Source organism: Colobus angolensis, unplaced genomic scaffold (assembly GCF_000951035.1).
Source record: "Colobus angolensis palliatus isolate OR3802 unplaced genomic scaffold, Cang.pa_1.0 Scaffold185, whole genome shotgun sequence".
Lineage (NCBI taxonomy): Eukaryota > Metazoa > Chordata > Mammalia > Primates > Cercopithecidae > Colobus > Colobus angolensis.
Genome location: NW_012114988.1, coordinates 3543647 through 3563812, shown reverse-complemented (window position 1 = coordinate 3563812; position 20166 = coordinate 3543647). Strand labels below are relative to the sequence as shown.

The 20166-nt window shown below is 43.8% G+C and overlaps 1 protein-coding gene across 1 annotated transcript in view; it reads left to right on the top strand.

Moving 5' to 3' along the window:
- Window positions 1-9120, top strand: part of LOC105510275 (neuroblastoma breakpoint family member 9-like) — a 28652-nt gene extending 19532 nt beyond the window's left edge. Inside the window, exons 11-17 of the mRNA XM_011939954.1 lie at window positions 2496-2834; window positions 3615-3666; window positions 4302-4474; window positions 5180-5231; window positions 5851-6023; window positions 6728-6779; window positions 7360-9120. Coding sequence (XP_011795344.1) covers window positions 2496-2834; window positions 3615-3666; window positions 4302-4474; window positions 5180-5231; window positions 5851-6023; window positions 6728-6779; window positions 7360-7603 — 1085 coding nt within the window. The 3' untranslated portion in view covers window positions 7604-9120. The remainder of the gene's footprint in view (window positions 1-2495; window positions 2835-3614; window positions 3667-4301; window positions 4475-5179; window positions 5232-5850; window positions 6024-6727; window positions 6780-7359) is intronic.
- Window positions 9121-20166: the final 11046 nt, after the last annotated feature.

Here is a 20166-nt window from a genome sequence, read left to right as displayed (position 1 = left end):
TGGTTTCAAAGAACATCTTTATTTCTGCCTTCATTTCATTATTTACCCGGTAGTCTTTCAGGAGCAGGTTGTTCAGTTTCCATGCAGTTGTTCAGTTTTGAGTGGGTTTCTTAATCCTGAGCTCTAATTTGATTGCACTGTGTTCTGAGAGACAGTTTGTTGTGATTTCTGTTCTTTTACATTTGCTGAGGAGTGCTTGACTTCCAACTATGTGGTCAATTTTGGAATAAGTGTGATGCGATGCTGAGAAGAATGTATATTCTGTTGATTTGGGGTGGAGAGTTCTGTGGATGTCTATTAGGTCTGCTTGGTGCAGAGCTGAGTTTGCGTTCTGGATATCCTTGTTAACGTTCTGTCTCATTGATCTGTCTAATATTGACAGTGGGGTGTTAAAGTCTCCCATTATTGTTGTATGGGAGTCTAAGTGTCTTTTTAGGTCTCTCAGGACTTGCTCTATGAATCTAGGTGCTCCTGTATTGGGTGCATATATATTTAGGATAGTTAGCTCTTCTTGTTGATTCGATCCCTTTACCATTATATAGTGGCCTTCTTTGTCTGGTTTGATCTTTGATGGTTAAAGTCTGTTTTGTCAGAGACTAGGATTGCAACCTCTGCTTTTTTTGCTTTCCATTTGCTTGGTAGGTGTTCCTCCATCCCTTTATTTTGAGCCTATGTGTGTCTCTGCATGTGAAATGGGTCTCCTGAATACAGCACACTGACGGGTCTTGACTCTTTATCCAATTTTCCAGTCTGTGTCTTTTAATTGGAGCATTTAGCCCATTTACATTGAAGGTTAATACTGTCATGTGTGAATTTGAGCCTGTCATTAAGATGTTAGCTGGTTATTTTGCCTGTTAGTTGATGCAGTTTCTTCCTAGCATCGATGGTCTTTACAATTTGACATGTTTTTGCAGTGGCTGGTACTGGTTATTCCTTTCCATGTTTAAGGAAGAAAGCTCCTTCCTTCAGGAGCTCTTGTAAGGCAGGCCTGGTGGTGACAAAATCTCTCAGCATTTGATTGTCTGTAAGGGATTTGATTTCTCTTTGACTTATGAAGCTTAGGTTGGCTGGATATGAGATTCTGGGTTGAAAATTCTTTCTTTAAGAATGTTAAGTATTGGCCCCCACTCTCTTCTGGCTTGTAGAGTTTTTGCAGACAGACATGCTGTTAATCTGATGGGCTCCCCTTTGTGGGTAACCCGACCTTTCTCTCTGGCTGCTCTTACCATTTTTTCCTTCATTTCCACCTTGGTAAATCTGACAATTATGTGTCTTGGGTTGCTCTTCTCGAGGAGTATCTTTATGGTGTTCTCTGTATTTCCTGAATTTGAATGTTGGCCTGCCTTGCTGGGTTGGGGAAGTTCTCCTGGATAATATCCTGAAGAGTGTTTTCCAGCTTGGTTCCATTCTCCCCATCACTTTCAGGTACACCAATCAAACGTAGATTTGTTCTTTTCACATAGTCCCATATTTCTTGGCAGCTTTGTTTGTTTCTTTTTACTCTTTTTTCTCTAAACTTTCCTTCTCACTTCATTTCATTAATTTGATCTTCAATCACTCATACCCTTTCTTCCACTTGATCGAATCAGCTACTGAAGCTTGTGCATGTGTCATGTAGTTCTCATGCCATGGTTTTTAGCTCCATGAGGTCATTTAAGGTCTTCTCTACACTGTTTCTTCTAGTTAGCCATTCGTCTAATCTTTTTTCAAGATTTTTAGCTTCCTTGCGATGTTTTCGCACATCCTCCTTTAACTCTGAGAAGTTTGTTATTACCAACTTTCTGAAGCCTACTTCAGTCAACTCGTCAAAGTCATTCTCTGTCCTTTTTTGTTCCGTTGCTGGCAAGGATCTCTGATCCTTTGAGGAGAAGGGGCACTGTGGTTTTTAAAATTTCCAGCTTTTCTGCTCCGGTTTCTCCATCTCTTTGTGGTTTTATCTACCTTTGGTCTCTGATGCTGGTGACCTACAGATGGGGTTTTGCAGTGGATGTCCTTTTTGTTGAAGTGGATGCTATTCCTTTCTGTTTGTTAGTTTTCTTGTTAACAGTGAGGTCCCTCAGCTGCAGGTCTGGTGGAGTTTGCTGGAGGTCCACTCCAGACCCTCAGACAGGGATTTCCTGGTGTCGCCTGTTGTCTCCCACGCGTTTAAATCCAGGGAGAGAATGTACATTGGCTTTCTGCTTATTTTTTGTTGGTGTGTTTTCCAGTATTTGTGCAAGAAAAGAAACTGAAAAAAAAAACATATTATATCAAAATATTGGGAAAATGGGGCCCTTAGCACACAAGATCTGTGTCTGCACTGCCGCAAGAGCTCTGTTCACTTGAATGCTGCATGGAAAATTCAACACAATTTATGCAAAGTACTTGAAATCCTGTGTTAGTGTCTGTGCTGCAAATCATGATGGTAGTTTACAGGGAGAGTCTGGGTGCCCTGCATTGGCTCATCTGCGGCAATTGTACTGAGCACGTGCTGCCCATTTTTGATCATTCCCCAGGGCAGTCACCCTCTGCCCTGCATTTAGAAGGGTACTTTTATTTCTGTCAAAGGAAAAATGGCTTTGGTTTCTGTGACCACTCCATTCTGCCTCCCATCAGATCATCTGGGAGGTTTTGTTGTCTAATCTCTGTTGGTGAAATCTTCTGTCATCCCTGTCCTGCCTGTGTCATCAGGAATCTGCAGGAGTCTGAAGAGGAGGAAGCTCCCCAGGAATCCTGGGATGAAGGTTATTTGACTCTCTCAATTCCCCCTGACATGTCTGCCTCATACCAGTCTTACAGGAGCACCTTTCACTCATTAGAGGAACAACAAGTCGACTTGGCTCTTGACATGGGCAGTGAGTACTCCATTGTTAAGGTGATAAAGCTCCAGTTCATGTCCCAAGTAGACCCCGTAATCTTGGGGCTTTCCGCCCCTGGTTGGGCTGAAAGTTGCCATCACTGTGGGTTTAACCTATATATCAATGTAGATTTCAATCACTCTGGAGTCGAGTCTGAAGCACAGGCATGGCGTGCTTCAGTGAGCTTTAATATCTTCACTGAATTTATCCCCATTTTCTGTGTCTTCTCGGTTGGCTTGTTTTAGCTCATCTGTCCATCGTCTTGTTGTTATGTTTTCTAGATAAATGACTGACTTTTCACCCACAAAAGCCGTAATAGCTGATGCTTCTGTGTAGAACCAAGTCTCATTGTAACTCAAGAGCTGGTATATTACACCCCTGCATGAAATCTCAGTGTCCACAATCTCATAACCTATCAAATCCTGGGTATTTGATGTGAGAAACCTGAATATTGCAGTATCTCTCCGACGAGGTGTTAGAACTATTTGCCTAAAATCTATTGGGAAGGTCATTGCTCATTTGTGTACACAAACCTAGGACAGATGACACTGGGAAGATAACATTCCCAAACAGGGGAATTTTGCCCAAGGCTCCTGAAAGGAACCAAGTCAGTTCTCTCAAGACTTGACCTCAGGCCTGCGGTTATGTTTCTCTCAAAGTCTTCTGTTCCCACACTGAGAAGACTGATGTCCCTGTGTTAGGATTGGACAGAGGAATGTTTCTGTGTGCAAGGAAGAGCTGCTTCATGTAACAGGCCCCATCTGAATTTATTTGCAGGACACTGGTGTGATGAAGTGAAAAAGGAGGACCAAGAGGCCACAGGTCCCAGGTGAGTCTGAGAAATTGTGGACAGTTAATTTGCTGTTGACACCTAGAGACGCCAAGTGCAGGGAAAACAGTACATGCTGAAAATAGTGATTTTGCCTTATCAGACAAGTCTGAAGTACACCTACTAATATTGCTTTTGGTTTTCATTACAGTAAATATTTAGGTTTCCATTTCTTCCTACCCTTATCATTTACTAACCTACTGAAGGTTGACCATACCTCAAAAGCTGTATTCTCATGGTGACTGCAGGGAAACTTGAGCACATTTTATGCAAAATTATTGAGCCCACTGTTTTCGTGATCACTGTTCGCTGTTCGTCCTGAGGGCACAAATACAGAGTGTTCTTTGACTGCCTCATCAGTGGGTCACCTGGCCGATTCACTGAGCTCTTGCTCTCTCTGTCTCTGTCTCTGTCTCTCTCTCTCTGTGTATGAGTGTGTGTGTGTCTTTCTTTCTCTTTCATCCTTTTCTACCTGGCCCTGATTGTGCCAACATAAAGGCAATAATCTGTTACCTCATTCATAGAGCTGTCCTTTTTCTTTTCAAACACTTCCTTATGTTACCTATGAAATCTAGCTGGGGCTGTGTGGTTTCTGATTCCCCCTGGCTTATTCTTTACTTTTCCTACTTTTCCAGGCTCAACAGGGAACTGCTGGATGAGAAAGAGCCTGAAGCCTTGCAGGACCCACTGGATAGATTTTATTCAACTCCTTGCGGGTATCTTGAACTGCCTGACTTATGCCAGCCCTACAGAAATGCCTTTTCCTCGTTGGAAGAACAGCACTTTGGCTTGGCTCCTGACATGGACAGTGAGTTCCTTACTATGAAGGTGATAAGGCTCCACCTGGTCTTCCAGATAGGGGTGATATTCCTGTTCCAAGTGGCCCTTCCTGACCCGAGAGATGTCATTGCTGCTGGCAGGACCTATGGACGCATATAGGTTGTAATGCAACTGTAGTTTCAGTTGGAAGCCCAGATATGGAATGGGTCAGTGAACATGGCTCTATTCCTAGTCTCCAGTCATGCCTGTGGCAACCTGAACCCACTCTCAGCACACTGGACCCAGGCAGATGTAAAAAATTCACAGAACTAGGATTCAGACTCAAGGGTTTGTAGATTTCCTCCTTTATTCTAATTTCAGTGTCTTGCGACCATGAACGAGTTGGGAATTTGATGAGACAGGGCTGAATACAGCAGTTTTCCTCCTAGAAATCATCTGGGGCATTTTCTTTGAATTGATGGGAACAATAAGGCATAACTGTTTGCACAAACTTGGGATAAATGATTTTGGGATAACTGTCTACCAGAATAGGGACATCTGACCCTTGGTTCTGAGATGTAAATCCAAGAATCTCTATCATGACCGGCTTTGAGGCCTCCTGCAGTGTCTCTCTCACATTATCCTGTTCTCATGCTGAGGAGCCTGTGTTCCCTGTGTGGGGATTAGACAGTGGACTGTTATGGGAGTAGGTGAATTGGCTTATTTTGCCTGTCCCTGTCTGATTTTATTGCAGGAATTACAAAGGACCAAGAAGAGGAAGAAGACCAAGGGCCACCATGCCCCAGGTAACTCTGAGCAATTGTCAACAGCTCATTCTGTGTTGACACCTGGAGACTCCTGGTTCAGGGAAAACAGAGCAGGCCGACATTATCGATTACATCTTTTCAACCAAGCCTGAATTATTCCTACTAACATTGCTGTTGGTTTTCATTGCTATAGATATTTAGGTTCTCATTTCTTCCTCCCCTTATCATTTACTAACCTACTGTAGGTGGACCATACTTCAAAAGCTCTATTCTCATGGTGACTGCATGGAAACTTGAGCACAATTGATGGAAAATTATTGATCACAGCCATTTCATGATCACTGTATGCTGCGTGTCCTGAGGGCACTAACTCGGAGTGTCCTGTTACTCCCTCGTCAGTGTGTCACCTGGACAATTCGCCAAGCGCGTGCTCTCTCTGTCTCTCTCTCTGCCTCTGTCTGTCTGTCTGTCTTTCTCTTTCATCCTTTTCCATTTGGCCCTGTTCTGTCCCAACATGAAGGCAATCATTTGTTACCTCATTCAATGATCCATCATTTTTCTTTCTTGACCACTTCCTTATGCTACCCATGAAATCTAGTTGGGGCTCTGTTGTGTCTGATGTCTCCTGACTTATTCTTTACTTTTTCTACTTTTCCAGGCTCAGCAGAGAGCTGCTGGAGGTAGTAGAGCCTGAAGTCTTGCAGGACTCACTGGATAGATGTTATTCGACTCCTTACAGTTATCTTGAGCGTCCCGATTCGTGCCATCCCCACGGAGGCGCCCTTTACTCATTGGAGGAACAACACGTTGCCTTTTCTCTTGGCGTGGATGGTGAGTACCTTGCTCTGAAGCTGCTAAGGATCCACTGAGTCTTCTGTATAGAGATCATATTCTTGCTCCAAGTGGCCGTTACTGAGTTGAGAGATGTCATTGCTGCAGTGAGGACCTATAGGCACATGGAGGTTCAATGAAACTCTAGTTCCACCTGGAAGCCCAGACATGAGATGGGTCAGTGAGCATGGCTCTCTCCCTAGTCTCAGGCCATGCCTGTGGCACTCTGATTCTACTCTCAAGACACTGGACCTGGGCAGATGTGACAAATTCAGAGAACTACGATTTTGACTCAAGGGTTTGTAGATTTCCTTTCTCACTCTAATTTCAGTGTCTAAAATCCTGACAACCATGAACAATCTGAGTATATGATGAGACAGGGCTGAATATTGCAGTTTTTCTCCTAGAAATCGTTAGAGCGCATTTGCTTTAAATTGATTGGAAAAATACGGCATAACCATTTGCACAAACTTGGGACAAATGATATTGGGATAACGATCTACCAGAAAAGGGACATTTTACGCTTAGTTTCTGGGACAAAAACCAAGGAATCTCTATCATGACCAGCCTTCAGGCCTCCTGAAATGTATCTCCCACAGTGTCCTATTCTTATGCTGAGGAGCCTGAGGTCCCTGTGTAAGGATTAGACAGTGGATTGTTATGTATGTAGGGGAATCAGCCTCATGTGTCTGAATTTATTGCAGAAACTGAAAAGTACCAAGAAGGGGAAGAAGATCAAAACCCACCATGCCCCAGGTAACCTTCAGCAATTGTGGATGCTTAATTCTTTCTTAATACCTGGAGACGACAGATCCAAGGGAAAGCAGTGTGTTTGGTTTCATGTTTTTAACGAAAGCTGAATTACTCCTACTGACATTGCTGTTGGTTTTCATTGCAGTAGAGGTTTAGGTTTCCATTTCTGCCTCCCCTTATCATTTACTAACGTACCATAGGTTGACCATACCTCAAAAGTTGTACTGTCATGGCGACTGCATCGAATTTTAATCACATTTTATGGAAAACTATTGAGCTCACTCTTCATAATCACTGTTTGCTGTGTGTCATAAGGGCACTAACTCAGAGTGTCCTTTTACTCCCTTATCAGTGTGTCACCTGGCCAATTCACTCAGTTCGCGCTCTCTCTGTCTTTCTCTTTCATTGTTCTCTACCTGGCCCTGTTCTATCCCAACATAAAGACAACAATGGTTTACCTCATTAAAAGGATCTATCCTTTTCCTTTTTTAGCCACTTCCCGATGTTACCCCTGAAATCTAGTTGGGGCTCTGTGGTGTCTGATTTCCCCTGGCTGCTTCTTTAGTTTTGTCTCCTTTTCCAGGCTCAACGGGGTGCTGATGGAAGCAGGAGAGCCTGAAGTCTTGCAGGACTCACTGAGTGGATGTTATTCAACTCCTTCAAGTTACTTTCAACTACCTGACTCATTCCAGCACTACACAAGTGCCATTTACTTACTTGAGGAACAGCACGTCAGCTTGGCCCTTGACGTGGACAATGGGTTTTCTACTTTGACGGTGATAAGGTTCCACCTGGGCTTCCAGATGGGAGTCATATTCCCACACTAAGCAGCCCTTACTAAGCTGAGAGATGTCATTGCCGCAGGCAGGACTTACAGGCACATGTAGGTTTGAATGAAACTATAGTTCCGTTTGGAATCCCAGACATAGGATAGGAAAGTGAGCAGAACTCTATTCCATTCTCAGACCATGCAGTGGCAACCTGTGCTCAGTCTGAAGACACTGGACCCAAGTTAGGTGTGACACGTTCACAGAACTCTGCAGCACATGCCGGGAGTGATCTGTCAGATACTCTAATTTGAACCAGGTATCTCTGGGTAGCTACAAAGTTCCTCAGGGATTTCATTTACAGGCATGTCTCTGAGCTTCTATGCCTGCTCAAGGTCAGTGTCATCTTTGTGTTTAACTCATCCAAAGGTGTTACCCTGGTTTCAATGAACCTCCCCCCATTCTTTGTATCTTCAGTGTTGGTTTGTTTTAGCTGATCCATCTGTAACACAGGAGGGATCCTTGGCTGAGGATTGTATTTCAGAACCACTGACTGCTCTTGACAATTGTTAACCCACTAGGCTCCTTTGGTTAGAGAAGGCACAGTCCTTCAGCCTCCAATTGCTATCAATACGTAGGAAGACCACAGCTAGATGGACAAACAGCGTGGAGAGCCCTTAGCCCTGCTCCTCTCAATTCCATCCTGTAAAGAACAGGAGCCAGGAGCCGCTGGCAGGAGACAGCATGTCACCCGGGACTCCGCCGGTGCAGAATATGAACAATGCCGTGTTCTTGCAGAAAACGCTTAGCCTGAGTTTCATAGGAGGTAATCACCAGACAACTGCAGAATGTAGAACACTGAGCAGGACAACTGGCCTGTCTCCTTCACACAGTCCATGTCACCACAAATCACACAACAAAAAGGAGAAGAGATATTTTGGGTTCGAAAAAAGTAAAAAGATACTGTAGCTACATTTCTTTATTTTGAACCCCAAATATTTCCTCATCTTTTTGTTGTTGTCATTGATTGTAGTGACATGAACTCGTTTGTAGAGGACAGGTCAGCTGTCTGGCTCAATGATCTACATTCTGAAGTTGTCTGAAAATGTCTTCATGATTCAATTCAGCCTAAACGTTTTGCCAGGAACACTGCAGAGTCAATACTGTGAGTTTCCAATCTCAGCCTATCTATCTGCGGGCATAGAAGGTCTAGTTTGTCCATCACCATTATGATATCAGGACTGGTTACTTGGTTAAGGAGGGGTCTAGGAGATCTGTCGCTTTTAGAGACACCTTACTTATAAAGAAGTATTTGGGAAAGTGGTTTGTAAAGGTATAAACGTCATGTATTCCAATGATCATCCTCTAAACATTTTATCATTTATTAATCATCCCTGCTTGTGTCTATTATTATATTCATATCTCTACACTGGAAATTTTCCATCTCAATTTTTATTCTGCCTCTCTTTTTGCTAGTGTCTGCTGTTGAAAAAAAAAAAATTCTCTGCCTGAGTTTTAATTTTTGTCCAAAGTTATTTTAATCTATACAATTAAAAACTTTTGCCTATCACTCTGGACTGTTGGATTGTTTTTTACATTCAGTGTTAGAATCTTTTATTATGCTGATTGGTTTTGGTGGGTACTGATACAAATTAATAAAAAGATTTTCATTTCTCTGTTTATTTTCTAATCTCTTCCACATTGTAGGCTATGTTTATCATATGCAGCAGAATATATTTACTACATTTCTTGATTCTAATGATTTTATTCTTTGTGTGTGTGTGTGTGTGTGTGTGTGGGTGTGTCTGTGTGTGCCTTTGGCATTTAGGAAGGGTTGCATAGCTCATGTTTAATATTGCACTAAAAATGTTTTTGATAGTTTTCCCCCGTTTGAACTAGACACATTTCTATTATTTGGTTTATACGTTTTAAATCATGACTTTCAACGTCAAAGATTTCCATAAGACAGCAAATTACATATGCGTTATCTTTTTTCTACCTCCCTTACCTGCCACTTCTGTTTTTTTTTTTTTTTTTTGTATTTTTTAGTAGAGATGGGGTTTCACCGTGTTAGCCAGGATGGTCTCGATCTCCTGACCTTGTGATCCACCCGCCTCGGCCACCCAAAGTGCTGGGATTACAGGCGTGAGCCACCGCGCCCGGCCTGCCACTTCTCATAATCGTAATTGAACGTAAACATACACTAGTGACATTCTGTGATTTCTTGGCCCCACCTTGGTTTTTGGTTAGATCCACAATTAAATATATTAATGCTCATGAGCTATTCAAAAGTGAATGTCACAGTCATCACTTGCTGAGTGATACTCATCCTTAACAGAGTCCCCATGAGGGAATCAGGTCTCACTGAGCTTAGCATGTTTCATAATCTTATCTCACGGTCTTGATGCATGGATCGCATGACTGGATATAAGGTGCTCGCCTAAAATGATTTTTCTTGAGTTTTTAGGAGATATTGTCTTCCCTGGGGGACATACATGGTGTATGTTCTCATTGTGGGATTCTATTTTGTTCTACCAGGACCTCTAATTTCTGCCAGTTACTTCGTTCATGTGTTCTCTTCACCACGAGTCTCCAGAGGATGCTTCCTCTGTCCAGGCCTCCCCATCTCCCAGCAATTCTGCGTTTCCAAGATTGGCACCTCTGGTCCTCTGCACGGTGAAGCCCCTTCCTTTCAATTCCCCAATAGCCAGTGCTCTAATCCACCAGGTCTCAGGCATGATCTGTTTCTCCACACGCTCTTTCTGAGGATAGTTTTTCCTGTGTTCTGTCATGAACAGGCCCGCCCTGCTGTTCTGGCCTCGATTTGCATAGTGTTTCCTGCTCCGTCTGCAGTTGTGTGGCTCTCAGACCCAGCTAAAGACAATCTCCCGAGGGCCACAGTGTTCCCTAGCCCAGGTGTTTAGGGCCAGGGTTACGGGTGGGATTTTTGACTCTCTAAGTTAACCCCTAGGGCCTTGAAGTGTCCGTTGAGAAATTCAGCGGTCATCATCCTAGGTGGACTTGCTCTCTCCTATCCTCCTCCTTCTGCTATGCTTTTCTAGTATTATAGTTTATATTTAGTTGCATAATCCATTTTGAGTTAGTTTTTGAGTGACTTTGAGGTTCAGGTGAATTTTTTTCCTTTGGGGATATGCATGTCCAGTTGTTTCTGCAAAATTTGTTGACAAGGGAGCACCTTCTCCACTGAGTCATATTTGGACCTTTGTCAATCCATTGGCTGGTTGAGAGGACTGTCCTGGTGTTTGGACAGAGAGACTGGGCATGAAGTCCCAGGGCATGAAGTCGGGTGGTTCTTATGGAAAAATTAAGGAAGGCCCATTTTTGTATGAGGCATAGGAAAGCCCCAAGCACAGTTGGGGTACCCTCTACCAGCATGTTGCAGCACACTCATCTCTGCTCTCTCCACCTCTCCTGCTGCAAAAGCTTGGGTGTGCATAGACACTGAGGTCGAGTGGTGTCTTTGGGCACTTTTGAGCATTGACACCGAAGCTCCAGCATCAAATCTTAGAATATCAAGCAGCCGGGTGGATCACCTGAGGTCAGGAGTTCACGACCAGCCTGACTAGCATGGTGAAACCCCGTCTCTGCTAAATACAAAACAAATTAGCCAGGCATGGTGGTGCATGCCTGTAATGTGAGCTACTGGGGAGGCTGAGAAAGGAGAATCGCTTTTGTACCTGGGAGGCGGAGGTTGCAGTGAGCTGAGATCACACAACTGCACTCCAGCCTGGGCACGAGAGCAAAACTCCGTCCCCCAAAAAATAAATAAAAATAAAAGAATATCAATTCCCCAGGCAGCCAGAGAAGCAGGAAAATATGACACATAATGAAGAATGTAATGATCTAGTTGAAATTGAGACACATGTTGTAAATAGAAGAAAAGGACATTAGAACAGTTAGTATAATTTTATTTTAACTAAATGGAGAGGTTGAAGATTTTTTAAATATCAAATTCTCTAGATAAAAACTATGATTTACAGTCTGAAATGGAGGAAGGCACTGGACTAAACATTGCAGAAGGGAAGATTATCGAACTAGAAGGAATAGAAGTTGAAACTAACATAAATGAAACACACAGTAACAAATGACTTGAAAACATAAAAAGACCATCAGTATAAAAACTTTAAACACCCTCTAGAGGGCTAAATGGAATCCCTGAAGGGCGTGTAGTGGAGAAGAAAGACAAAGATATTTAAAACATATTGGATGGAAGATTTAGAAGCTCCATGGAAAGCATAAATTTCAAATATTACAGAAATATGAATATGAAAGGTGAAAGAACATGTTACTTACAGAACACTGCCTAGAAGGATGGCTCATAGGAAACTCTACAAACAAGAAGTTTGCAATAAAGCACTTAGAAAAACTATCGCCTACAATTCTACACCTGGTCAAATTATCTTTCAAATATAAACATGAGATAAAATATTTTTGAACAGAAAACAAAACGATCTCAATTTGCAGATGGTGTGATCCTATGGATAGAAAATCCCAAATAATAATTGCAAATGCAAACACACATAAATGCTCACAGACACCACACACACACCACAGAGTTAATAAGTGAATTTAGCAAACATTCAGCAAACAATCCATTGTGTTAGCAGTGAACAATCCGAGAAGAAAATTGACACAATGATTTCATTTCTATTAGCATCTATAAGAATAATATACCTGGGAATAAACTTGTTCAAGAAGGTGCAGTACTTGTACACAGACAACTCCTGAACATTGCTCGAGGTCACGTGGTCCTGCACCCACGGGCAAAGGGATGGTCTGGGCTCAAAACACAGCCCTGCCCGTCCACAGCAACCCATGAAATTGGTGGGAAAACTGACAGCCAAGTGGTGGATTGGCTCTTTTTCCCCACCCTTCTTTTTCCCCGGAACAGTGACCTCCCGTCACCAGGAAGCCGGCTTCCTCGGAAGAAAAGCAAAGTAAGGGAGGGGATTCCCAAACAACCTCCCTCCCTGGGGTCCAGGTAGCATAGGTCTAGGTCCCCCTGATAACGGAGGTCTCCTCTGAGTGAGCGATGTGAGCACGTGAACAGACCTGCTGGCAAAACGGGACCAGCCTGGATTACCAGAACTTCAGGAGGCCGAGGCAGGGGTACAGGAGTTCGAGACCAGCCTGGGCAACATAGAGACATTTTTATTTGTAGAGACCCTGTCTCTACAAAAATATTAAAAAATAAAAAAAAATTAGCTGGACTTGGTTGAGCCTGGGAGGTGGAGGCTGCAGTGAGCCATGATCGTGCCACTGCACTCCAGCCTGGGTGATGGAGTAAGATCCTCTTTAACTAATCCAAAATGAAAACGAAAAACAAGGACAGAAGATGCAGAGAAGATCCAGCACCATGCTAACCTCAGAGGAGGCGGCAGGGGTTGGTGACGATCCCCTGGAGATTTTTCTTAAAGACACTCATTCAGTCCAGGCACCGTGGATCACGCCTATAATCCCAGAGCTTTGGGAGGCTGAGGCTGGTTGCCTGGCTTTGGGGTGATTGAATCCCTGCTGCACTGGAGGGCTGGAGCATTCTCAAGGGCAGCCTCTCTTTCAGCCCATTAGCAGCTCATGCATTTTGCTCTTAGATGACTCAGAGGCAGGAAATCAAATCATCTCACTAAAGTCACTAAAAAACTGTCGTTAAACTACTAAAGATGCTGTGCTTTTGATCAGAGGACAGTGCATTTCTTCATTCACTGAAGCCTGGCTGAGCCCTCCTGCTGTGGGAGGCCGCCCCTACAAGAAACGGAGCTCCTGCCCCCAGGTTCTCCTGAGTAGCTGAGGGACGTGGACAGGAAACCAGGCCTGCAGAGTGGAGGGTTCTGCTGAAAACAGAGTCATCACCACAGCCCGTCCCCAGGGAGCCCCCCATGGAGGCTGCATAAGCAAACATGGCCCACGGGAGGCAGGATGTCCTCACACAGGCTTGAAGAAGGGGCTGGGGGCTGGGATGCCTGTGCCTTTCACAGGGCGTGTAGCCCACCCCACACCTCACTCTCTTGGGTCTAGCTGCTGAGCTAACTTCCAGAATTCTGGAATCACAAACTCAACTCGGGTTGGAAACAGTGCGGGGACTGAGTCACTTGAACTCATGAACTTGGGGTGGGGTCTGAGAATCTGCATTTCTCACAAGTCCCAGGTAACGCTGATGCTGAAGGCCCAGGGACCATACTTTGAAGACCCCTGGCCTGGAGGTGAGGTCAAGGGCCAGGAGTCTAAGCAGGCCAGAGCCAGCCTGCTGCCTATTTTTGTAAATCAAGTTTTGTTGGAACACCTCCATGCCCCTTTGTTTACAAATCCTCTCAGGCTGCTTGTGAGCTCCAAGGCCAGGGCTGCGGAGCTGCAACAGAGACTGGTTGGCTGGCAAAGCCTAAATTATTTACTATCTGGTCATTTACAGAAAGAGTCTGTGGGCACCTGCTCTACGCCATCCTCTCTCCCAGGTTCAGGGGACACCTCGCCACTCCTCCCTTCCCGCTCACCCTCAGCTGCCACTGCTGCTTCCCAGACCCCTGAGAAAACACAAGCAACCAGAAGTCACCTTCCCCACACAGGGACACGATCTATGCTCAAAGGTGCCTTCCTTCCCGTGGCTACACAGTGAACCGGCCCCAGAGCATCCATGGCCACGTGGCCGCTCCCAGCCCCACACCCACTCAAGGGCATCCCAAGCCCATTCCTCCTTCTTCAGGAGGCACTGCCAGCTGCACCCAATGAGTTATTATTTCTCTCATCTCCAAATAAAACAAAAAGCACAGTTGCTTTTTTTGTGTGAGACAGAGCCTCACTCTGTCACCTAGGCTGGAGTACAGTGGCACAATGTCGGGTCGCTGCAACCTCTGCCTCCTGGCTTCAAGTGATTCTCATGTCTCAGCCTCCCAAGTACCTGAGATTACAGAAGTGTACCGCCACACCCGGCTAATTTTTCTATTTTTAGTAGAGACGGCGTTTCACCATGTTGGCCAGGCTGGTCTTGAACTCCTGACTTCAAGTGATCCGCCTGCCTCGGTCCCCCTAAATGCTGGTTTTACAGATGTGAGCCACCTCACTCGGCCTAAAAAGCACAATTTCTTTGACCCACTTTCTTTTCCACTGTTTCTCGCCTTCCATTCACAAGAAAATTCCTCAAAATTTCTCCTTCACTTGCCTGCGACTCATCTCCTTCTTCTGGCTCATAAACCGACTCCAGTGAGCCTCTGCCCTCACCACTCCATGGGCGCTGCACTTGCCAAGGTCGCGGTCACCTCTTTGTTGCTAGGTCCAGCCGTGCCTGTTGTCAGGGCGACAGAGGTGCTGCCTGCGGTTTCCCCAGCATATCAAAACATATGTCCAGAAAATGATTTATACAAAATGTTCATAGCACTTTTATTCATAATAGGAAAAACTGGAAACATTGAAGCATCTGTCAATACAAGAATAGATCAATAAACTGTGATACATTCATTCCATGGAAAGCCTAAAGGAACAAACTGTTGACACACAAAACATGGATGAATCTCAAAAACATTTTGAGTGCAACAGGAGCCATACACAAAAGAGTGTGAGAAAAAATATACATAATCATGGTCTCAAGAAAGGCAGAGCAGAGAGCCCAGAGGCAAAAACTCACAGGACAGCGGGTCAATCCCAGGCTGTGGATCCTAATTAAGAAACTTCTGCTGGATTTTGCCCAGCTCCATTTCCAAACTATTGTGGGTCAGTGACTTCTTTATCCCTTCCTTGTTCCCTCATTTGGAACTAGAATCACTGTATTTGTTATTCCATGTCTGTCCCGTCATTTCACATTAGGGGCAGATAAGCTGTTTGTTCAGTTTCACAGGTCGACGGAGGAAAGAGAATTATGTCAAGGATCTGTACCTAATGGACACCCTCAGAAGCCTCATCCACACCTGGTGTGGATGTTTTAAATGAGATTTTAAACTTTTCATGTGATGTGGTCTTAATGACATTTTTCATGTTGAACTAATGCTTTAATGACATGAAATTGGGAAACCTTAGGAAAGAGGGTGAATGCATTTCGCAGTTGGGGGAATGTGAATACTGTGGTAGATGGAATTTCTGAAACGGTCCCCAAACATGCCACACCCTTGTCTCTAAAGCCCGTTAAGGTGATGAGACACCATTCCTGTGATTATGTTGTTATATGCCAGTTATATGACTTTAAGCTGGTGAGGTTACCGGCGTGAACTGGATCTAATCACATCACTCCATACATGACAACTTTCTGGGGCTGGTTGGAGAAGATGAAGTCAGAGAAGGTAGGAGCTTGAGAAAGACTCCATGAGTTATTATTGGTTGATGATGGAAAAGACAGGTAAGGAGGAGAGCAGGTGGCCTCTGGAGTCAGAGTGTCCCCTGGTTGACAGTCAGCAAAGACAAAGGGCCCTCAGTCCCCACAAACAAGAATAGGAACTCTTCCAATATCTGTATTGAACTTTGAAAAGTAGCTTCAGCTCTAGAAAAAAACACAGCCAGCCCATTCCTGGATTTTAGCCTCACATGACTCTGCTCAGAGAACCCAGCCACTTCATTCCAGACTTTTGTGGTTTCAAACCACTGGTTTGTGGTAATGTGATAATTGGCAGCAAGAGAAAACTAGTACAGGTGTCTGTCTCTCCTCTTGAATTTCAATTTCAGATACATGGATGCTAACCCCTCTAAGAGAAAAAAATCAATCAACCAATCAATCAATGAAAAAACATATTGCTCTCACCTTTATGTGGCTGTTCCAGAGCCCTTGCCAACTGAAGAAGACAATGAGGGGTATTTCAGGCACGTGAGGAGTGCAGCTTTACTGTTATCAATCACATTTCTGAAAGAATAAAAATGGCTGAGGTCAGGCCGTGGCTCATGTCTATAATCGTAGCACTTTGGGAGGCCAAGGCAGGTGGATCACTTGAAGTCAAGAGTTAGAGACCAAACTGGCCAACATGGAGAAAGCTTGTCTCTACTAAAAACACAAAAATTAGCCAGACATGGTGGCGGGCGCCTGTTATCCTAGCTACTCAGGAGGCTGAGGCAGGAGAATCACTTGAACCCAGGAGGTGGAGGTTGCAGTGAGCTGAGATCACACCATTGCATTCCAGCCCGAGGAACAGAGCAAAAACTCCATCTCAAAAATAAATTAATTAATAAAGATGGTTCATTACTTCACTCCACGTTATTATGTGACAATGTATCATCTCGATTTTAACAGCAGATTTTTAAAAATTGCTTTTCTTTTGCTCACCAGACAAGGTCTGGTAGCAAATACCGGTCACCAACACAGATGAACCAATTCAAGGAGAGCCATAAACAGGACTACTATTATGTCCCCCAAAAAAACCATCCCTAGAATGCAAACTCTTCTCTACTTGTCACAAAATGAACACAATAGTCCACTATATAAAGTCCTAAACACATGAAAATGTAAATACAATGAAGTCTGCTTTCCAAATATTCATTCTATTCAGACCCAGTCATGGGGACCAGGGATTAGGAAATGACTACAAAGAGGTTCAAGGGAATTTGGGGAAGCGACAAAATGTGCTGAAGTAGAAACTCTGCTGATGGCTGCACAATTCCACAAATCAGCTGAAATCGTTGAGTCGTATGTTGACAATGGGTGACTTTTATAACAAGTAATTCTTTAAACGAACTTTTGGGTTTCTAGTCCAACATGGAAAGAGCTAGGCAGTCATCACTCGTCCTCACAGCTAGCAAAAGGCTGAAGGAACTGAAAGTCAACCCTTCTAGGGTGGACCAGAGAATTGAAGTCACAGGGAAAACTGCCACCCTAAAAATGAGAAAGACAGGTGAACACACAAGGAGTCAGAGCTCACAGGAAGAGAAGCTACTGGGGACAGCAAGTGGGAGAAGAACTTAAATGGTATTGACAGATCACTACAAGCTGAGGGTGCCTGGTTAGCGCATTACAAACTCCTTGAGAACCAGACTAAGGGGGAATCTCACATATTTCCAAGTTTTGCTACAATGATCTCAACCAGGTTCTCAAGATGAAGTTCTGAAAACCCCCCTGAGGTTTGGCACTACCAATTTCAGGACTTACGTTAAGCTACAGTAACCCAAATAGTGTGAAGTTGGTGAAAAGAGAAAACACACACACAAATAGATCCATGGAAAAGAATACAGAGCCCAGAAACAGGCCTACCTACAGTTCACTGATCTTCCACGAAGGTTTAGAGACAATTTAAAGCAGGGAAGTTACCCTTTCCAACTAGTGGTGCTACAACAGCTGGATAACCACAAACAAAAAACTACATAAATAAATCCCAGTATGCATGTTATACCCTTTATAAAATAAAACTTACATTTAAATGTAAGGTGCAAAACCATAAGAATCCTAGGAGATAACATTGGAGAAAGTCTCGGGGAACTTGGGTTTGATGATGGCTTCTTAGATACAAAATCAAAAGCACAATCTACTAATGAAAAAAAATTAAGTTGAGCCTCGTTAAGATGAAAAACTTCTGCTCTGTGAAAGACACTGTTGAGAGAATGGAAAAAGCAAGTCACAGACTGGCAGAAAATATTTACAAAATAATCTGATGGAAAAACTGCTGTCCAAAATATATGAAGGATTCTGAGAACTAAACAACACAAAGCAAAAAAAAAGAAAAAGAAAAAAAATAGGTGAAAGATCTGAACACCTCATTAATAAGATATACAGATGGCAAATAAGCATATGAAAAAGATGCTCAAAATCATTTGGCATTAGGGAATTGCACACTAAAACAACAATGAGATATCAGTGTAAACCTATTAGAATGGCTAAAATGCAAAAAGGTGAACACACCAAATACTCTCAAAGATGAGGAGCAACCAGAACTCTCCACAGCCAGTAGAAATCAAAAGGGTACAGTCACTCTGGAAAACTTAAGTTCACTTAGAATCCTGCACATAAGTAGTTACAGCAATTTTATTCATAATTGCCAAAACTTGGAAGTACGCAAGATGTCTTTCACCAAGTGAAGGAATAAGCAAACTGTGTTGTACCCCACAATGAAATCTGATTCAGTGATTTTAAAAAGCAAGCTATCAAGCCGTGAAAAGACATGGAGGAACTTAAAATACATAATGCTACAAAGAAGTTAGTCTGGAAACCTACATACTGTACGATTCCAACTCTAGGACATTCTTGGAAAGTCAAAAAGAGAGAAGTAGTAAAATGATGAGTGGTTGTCAGGATTGGAAGAGAGGAGGACGCACGAAATGGTGAAGCGCAGGGAATTTTCAGCAGTGAAACTATTTTACATGATGCCGTATTGGGGATTTAGGACATTATGTAATTACCAAAACCCATTATCTGTGAAACTCAAAGAATGAACTCTAATGTAAACTATAGACTTTAGTTGATAATGACGTATCAATAGTGGTTCATCAATTGTAATGAATGGACCACACTAATACAACATACTTATAGGGGAAATTGTGTGCTGGAGGACAAGGGAGCCTAGGAGAACTCTCTGTACTATCCACTCAATTTTTCTGTGAACCTATAACTATTCTAAAAAATAATGTCTATTGGCCGGGTGCAGTGGCTCAAGCCTGTAATCCCAGCACTTCGGGAGGCCGAGGCGGGCGGATCATGAGGTCAGGAGATTGAGACCAACCTGGCTAACACGGTGAAACCCCATCTCTACTAAAAAATTCAAAAAAATCAGCCAGGTGAGGTGGCGGACGCCTTTAGTCCCAGCTACTCGGGACGCTGAGACAGGAGACTGGCATAAACCCGTGAGGCGGAGCTTGAAGTGAGCCGACATCTGGCCACTGCACTCCAGCTTGGGCGACAGAGCGAGACTCCATCTCAAAACAATAAATAAATAAATAATAATAATAATGTCTATTAATTTTTTTTAATTAGGCTGCAGCAGCCCCACATCAAGGTTTTGGTGGCATCCTGTTATTGTGTGGTTAGTAGTTGGCACTGTAGTGCACCAACCTGGAGTCAGAGCAGTTGGAGATTTCCATGCCTGTGCCATTTACCTCGAATCCTGGAGTGCCCCGGAAAACAGCACATCAGTTAGGGAGAAGCAGCCTCAGCAATCTAGATAGTGCAGGTTTGTGGTAACGACAGGTACAAACCATCTCGGTGGGCAGACCTTGGTGAAGACTAGAAACCACTGACACTCAGCAGCTGCCCCAGTGGAACCCACAAATCAAAGGAGGGGCTGGGAGGAGCTAAGGGCTACTGGACGAACTCCCCGCCTGCAAGACAGAAGCAGCTCCAGAGATTCTGGTAAATAATGTGGGTTTCAATACAGGGTGATCGACTCAAAAAAGTAGGGAGAACGAAAAGGAAAAAAAAAGAGAGAGCATGAGAGAGAACGAAATAGAAAAGAAAAAAGGAAGAAAGGAAAGGGAGGGAGGGAAGGAGGAAAGAAGGGACGGAGAGACGGAGGGCGGGAGGGAAAGAATAAAGAGAGAGAAAGAGAGTTGGAGGGGAGTAGGGAAGGAAGGAAGGAAGGAAGGAAGGAAAGAAGGGAGGAAGGGAGGGAGGGAGGGAGGGAAAGAATAAAGTGAGAGAAAGAGAGTTGGAGGGGAGTAGGGAAGGAAGGAAGGAAGGAAGGGAGGGAGGGAGGGAGGGAGAGATGGAG